The 6,000-nt window shown below is 45.8% G+C and overlaps 2 protein-coding genes across 2 annotated transcripts; both read left to right on the forward strand.

The window, feature by feature from the left end:
- Positions 1-1,419: 1,419 nt before the first annotated feature.
- Positions 1,420-3,202, forward strand: HD556DRAFT_1439869 (uncharacterized protein; the record flags this gene model as incomplete). The annotated part of the gene is made up of 7 exons (XM_041306018.1): positions 1,420-1,443; positions 1,509-1,765; positions 1,824-1,912; positions 1,964-2,428; positions 2,471-2,675; positions 2,706-2,841; positions 2,909-3,202. 7 exons carry the CDS (start codon positions 1,420-1,422, stop codon positions 3,200-3,202), a joined length of 1,470 nt encoding a protein of 489 aa, XP_041163888.1.
- A 1,924-nt stretch (positions 3,203-5,126) lies between these two features.
- Positions 5,127-5,753, forward strand: HD556DRAFT_1439871 (uncharacterized protein; the record flags this gene model as incomplete). Its single annotated transcript, XM_041306019.1, has 1 exon — positions 5,127-5,753. The coding sequence occupies one exon, from the start codon at positions 5,127-5,129 to the stop codon at positions 5,751-5,753; it is 627 nt and encodes a 208-aa protein (XP_041163889.1).
- Positions 5,754-6,000: the final 247 nt, after the last annotated feature.

The raw sequence follows: 6,000 nt of genomic DNA on the forward strand, positions 1-6,000 counted from the left end.
TAAACATGAATGTTATGGGAGTTTAATTACATCATTAAGCTTGCTCTTGTATATAAGTTGTTACTCTTATTATGTGCAAACTTGTACCTTATGGCTCTAACTCTACTAATCACAAATAGCTAACTACACTTAGGTAGCTTACAACTTCATCTGACACCTACTTCAAATGAATAAATGCTAACACAGTGACTAGGATTCAAACAAAGATTATCAAATAATGAAAAGTGAACAGTAGGTACATCTATGATTGCTAGCAAGTAAGCTAAACAAACAAGAGGTTTGAACTAAAATACTGATTACAATAAGCTACCTATATACATATATTGAAACAGAGATTAAATCTGAGTTCTAACTACTAGTCAATCAGAATAATTAAAGGTATCATATGATTCAATATATAACTATGATGTCATGGCATATACTGCAGCCATAGTAAGACTCTAAGAAGATCATGTGGTATGAGGTCATCTAGTCTAGGTTCTTCTAATAGGTTATATAATTTAGATACAGGTACTTTTGGTAATTCTACAATAGACATTATAGTGAGAACTTCTTCAACAGTAAATACATTCTTAGAGATAGACACTATGACTGGGTGCTTAAAGGACTTCAAATTCAAAAAGGAATAATGGTTTGTATTTGAAACTTGTGACACCTTGATGATTTTAACTTTAGTGTACTGCTGTTTGGTAAGCCTAAGTAACAACACATCTGCATTTAATCTGCAAAGTAGTAATAAGTGAATCATGTATGTAACTACAAGATATCATTAGTAGGTGAGGCATTACAAGAGTGCAAGTTGAATATAGCAATATGGAATAAGATAACTCAGATGATAAATGTACTACAATACACAAAGAACAAAAACTACAAAATTAAAGTGCCTGTTATTTTAAAAATAGACCTGGTCACCATCAAATGTTATGTGATATAGCCTATGCCAACTCTCAAATTACTTAGAGGTTGGCAAGATTCAGCATAAAGTAATAGAAGTTTCAAAGATTGATGTATTTTGTAAAAGAGTCATCATTCTATATCTTGTCATGCTACAGGACATTCACTTTGCTGACTAACACAAAGCCTAGTAGAGTGGATATCTTATTCTCTACTTTGAGGGTAACTAGCACTTGACTAGTCATAGTACAAAATGATACTGTTTTTGGAATAACAGCAGCACAGATGTTCATCAATAAGTAGTAGTGGGAATCAGAGTAGAGTTCTAAACTCGCTAGAGTGCTCGGTAAAACACCGGCTAAGCGCTCTAGCACAGCCAACAATGAGGAGTCGGCCGGCATGAAGTCGGAGTCTAAATAACCATGCCTGCTGTCCGCCAACGTGTCCGCCGTTCTGCAAGGCTTCAAGCAAACGGTCGTACTCGCCCAAAGGCAATGGAGTTGCCCCAAAATCCATCCACATCCCATGGAAAAGGGAAATCTTGAGGAGGTGGGTCCAACCCCACTCATAATCAGCCTCCTAAGGCTGCCGGACCAAAGATAATCGTCCATTAGACTAGGGCCCAAGATCTCCACCGCACAGACACTCTCGTGACCCACCTTACCACTAATCCTTCCGATGCACGCACTCTTTTCTATGAGGGGAAAAAGACCGCCAGTTCTAGCACTGAGGAGTGTCCCTCTGGCAGGGACAAAGGGGACATCCATCGAATCTTGTTGAAGCTGATCTTCGAGAAGGACTCCGAATATTCAGCGTTATACGCTGAGGACCTGAAAAAATTCGATGTATCAGTGGGCAACCGCTGCACTGCGTAAGTGGCCTCCTTTATTCGGATTTTTTGCCACTAATTTAAATATTTAAAGTCTTAGGAAGTTATTTAGGGATCACCACGATAAGTTCAATAAGACCAGCACTGGCGTCACCCTGCTTGACGAACACGCGGCCGCCAATCTTCACAGTGAGTTTTTTGTCATTGTTTTTATATTTGTTTGATTTATTTGATTTAAAGAACAAGTATTACTTGAGTTCCCTTGGTACGACCAGCTCCACCCATTCCTCTTCTCCAATCCAACAATCAGCGCAAAGATTTTCACCTCCCAGCCGGGAGTTGACCACGCCGCAGATTACTACTCACTCGTTCGTCCATGTGGGGGGGCTGGTCCCTCTACAAACCCACCCGGTCCTCAGCTCCCTCAGCTCCCTCAGCTCCATCCTCAAAACCCTCAGCCCCCTCCCCCAGACCCTCAGCTCCCTCTCTGGAGCCCACCTGACACTAGCGCTCAGCGCACTCCTCCAAGCATTCAGCCCGGTCCCACGGGCGCTCAGCACACCCCTCCAAGTACTCTGCATCCCCCCCCTCCTCATTTTTCCGGCACTGGGGGCAGTCCAATCGATGATCCAGATGGTGACCTCGACGACGACCCCCATGCCGACAACAATGGTCCTTTTTTTGCCCCCCTTGGCAATGCACTGGGTATGTTGGACGGGGGGACGTTGACATGGACGATGACAATAGGATGGAGCTTGACCCCTCCCGTCGTTGTATCATTAGCCTTGATAGTCCCCCCAAGTCGGTGGGACAGAAGCGGCCATACACAGCTTCTCCTTCTCCCCCTCCCGTGGAAAGAAAAACACCTTCCTTCTCCCGCAGAAGCCCCAGACGCTGACATACCACAGTTGCAAGGCATTTGGCTCTGCCTCCCCTGGTGGCCAGGTGCCACGTAAACCTTCCTCGTTTGCATCATCGTCAGGGATATCGCGCAGCCATTCCACTCCCTTGTCCACGGCGTCTTCGTCCTTCATATCGACCGACTATTGTGTTTCACCAACGGCATCCCAGACATCGCTGTCTGCGAAGCCACGGAGCTCGGCCAGCTCGAAGAAGAAGTGAGCCTCTGCAGTGGACATGGAGGACAACCTCAACATGCTCAATGAAGATATCCGGAGCATGCAGACCGACATCTCCGAGCGCCGGGAGTCGAGGAATGAGCACTATGCCATCAAGATGAACTATCAAGCCCAGAAGAAGGATCTTCAGTGGCGCCGTGAAAATCTTTCACACAAAGTCCTCATTTCGGCCACCACGCATCAACGTGAGCAGAAGGCCAAGGACAAGGAGATTCTGCACCTTCAGGCTGCAGCTGCCCTGCAGGAAAGGGAGGCTGAGACCTGGCGCCTTAAGATCCAATATGAGATGATGATCCGTGCCGCAGGTGCCGGTCCCTCATCCTCGTCACCATCAGTCTGAATATGTGTTGTGATTTTCGCATTTTTTTCATTGTTGTTGTCATGTTAACTTTAGCTGCTTGATTGTTTTTTTACATACATCTGTTGTTACATCTGTTGAATCTCTTGTAGTAGTACATGTACCTTATGGTTGCCAATATGATTCTGGTCCTTTCAAGCTACCCTTCCCTGTGTTCAGCTCTTGAGTGAGGACTGTCAAACAGTTGATCCATCATCCTCAAACAGGAAGCTTGCCCCAGAGTACCCTCATATGACCTATCACCCACAACTTCATCTCCATCAGGATCTTCCATCTCTTGAGCTGCAAATTCTCTGGCCTCCCTTTCAGCCCACCTCTGAGAACGAGGGAATTTCGCATTTTGCTGGTGATGGTGTGCTTCAAATCGAATGATCATGTTGTGCAAGATGATGCAACACAATCCAATGGACAGCAATCTGAAGCTCTCTTTCTGTGTGAATATTGAGGCAAAGCTCTCAGAGGGATTGAAACCGCCCCTTAAGAGCAGCAAATGCATGCTCAACACGCACACAAACCTAATAAAAATAAAAATCAGTCACCAAACCATCACAAAAAATCACAAAAAATATGAGCACACCGTGGAAAGATGATAATTAAATGTCTTCTGGTCCTTAGTCAACCTTCCATTACGGGGCTTCTTGAAAGGGACTATGCACCACTTCTCAAGTGGGTATGCACTGTCAGCCCAAATCCAATGGTCATCTGGCAGAAGGGCTTCGTGCTGTTGATAGAGACGAGTTGATCGGAAAGCATAGGCATCGTGGACACTTCCGGGATGACCAAGAGCATAATCAACAATGATAAGGTTATGAGGCATAACAGCTGCCTAAAAATATTTAATTGTTGACCATGAGGGGAGGGGGAAAAAATACCTGACAGCCAAGGGAATAGTTAGATTTCCTGTCATAGAATGTCTCACCAAAATGAGCAGGTTTAGCATAGAGATTAATTGTGGTGCCATCAACAGCTAGAATGCCATTGCGCCACTCAGGACAAGTCTTGGACTCTGCATATTGCCAAGCAAGCTCAGCATCCTCTGAATCAGGGTGTGGGAAACCAACAAAATTGTCATGCTGGTCAAGCAGTGCAATTATCACACGATTTGTGCAATTCACAACTGACCCAACATTTATACCTGCCCATTGGGCAACATCCTCGAGAGAAATCGCATTGCCATAGTGGCCAGCACGATTGAGAAAGATAGCAAGCTGGATGGAAATGGGAAGCTGGGGATTATTGGATTGGTTGAAAAATATTTGAAGATCAGAGATTTGATTGAGGATATCGTCAAAAATGATAGGGTCAACACGTAGCTTCTGGCGAAATAAATAAGGGCGGTGTTTCTCATGATGAACAAGCATGTGCAGCTGGGAAGCTCATGGGGGAGGTTCATCTGGCTTGTTAAGGACACGAGCCCTTGTGACCTCATCGCGGAGCACCGCAATTTGGTGCTGAAGATGATTATAACGTGTAGCAATATCATCAGAGTCATTGGACTCATCAGAAAATTCACTAGTGGTGTTGGAGGAAAGGGTGGGTGAGGAGGTGATGTCCATGGTTGAATTAGAGTTGGAATCAGAGTTGGAATTGGAGCTGGAGTCAGAGTTTGACTCCTGAGCTTCCAACACCTGCTGATATTGGAGTTGGGCTAATGACAGTGCAGCTCTATCAACTGCACCAAGAATATCTTGCCTGGTGGATGGGCGAGGCATGGTGAGAGCTCAAGATCGAGAGATGATTCCCTTATTATCCCCCCTAACTGATGTGCGATGATAAGCGGAGTTTCAATCAGAGTTTTAAATTTTACCACGGTCAGCGTGCTAAGTCTAGCTCATCTTGCATGACAGCGAGCAACCTACCATCCCCACTGTGCTGTCCATTACCCTCAACAACTCCGGATATGAGGATGCCCCTCCCAGATCTTTCCCTGCTCCTTCATCATCCTATACCTCCTGATGGCCCAGCTCTTTCCCTGCTTCTTCATCATCCTATACCTTCTGATGGCGCTGCGGATTTCCATGCGCTCCCAGATCTTTCCCTGCTTCTTCATCATCCTATACCTCCTGATGGCACTGCAGATTTCTCTGCGCTCGTTCGTCCACGTGGGGGGGCTGATGCCTCTATGAATCTACCTGGTCCTCAGCTCCCTCCCAAAAACCATCAGCCGCTTCCCCCAGACCCTCAGCTCCCTCTCTGGAGCCCACCTGATACTAGCGCTCAGTGCGCTCCTCCAAGCATTTGGCCCAGTCCCATGGGCGCTCAGCGCGCTCCTCCAAGCACTCTGCATCCCCCCCATTCACAGCACCCCCCTCCTCATTTTTCCGGCACTGGGGGCAGAAGCGGCCATACGCGGCTTTCCCTTCTCCCCCTCCCATGGAAAAAAAAACCTTCCTTCTCCCACGGAAGCCCCAGATGCCAACATACCACAGTCGCGAGGTGTTTGGCTCTGCTCCCTTCCCCTCTCCTCGTGACACTTGTTCACTCGCGCAATTGTGGGATGGGTCTCGGTGCTCATTCATTGTTTGGAGGCTGACAGACTAATTACTTTGACATATCTACGTATATCTATGTTCTCTATCATGTGCGCTACCCCCAATATCTTCCATTATCTCTCAGAAATGCACAAGTATTGTTTTGAACTCTGATCTGTGCCAGCCGTCTATAGCCGAGTTTTTTCAAAGTTTACCGAGTCTTAGTTATGTTTTAGTGAGTTTAAAAAATCTACTCTGAGTCCCACTAGTATAAATAAATGAAATAGTAAACTCACTATAACTATTAGA

This window comes from Suillus plorans (assembly GCF_016647745.1).
Source record: "Suillus plorans strain S12 chromosome Unknown HD556scaffold_11, whole genome shotgun sequence".
Lineage (NCBI taxonomy): Eukaryota > Fungi > Basidiomycota > Agaricomycetes > Boletales > Suillaceae > Suillus > Suillus plorans.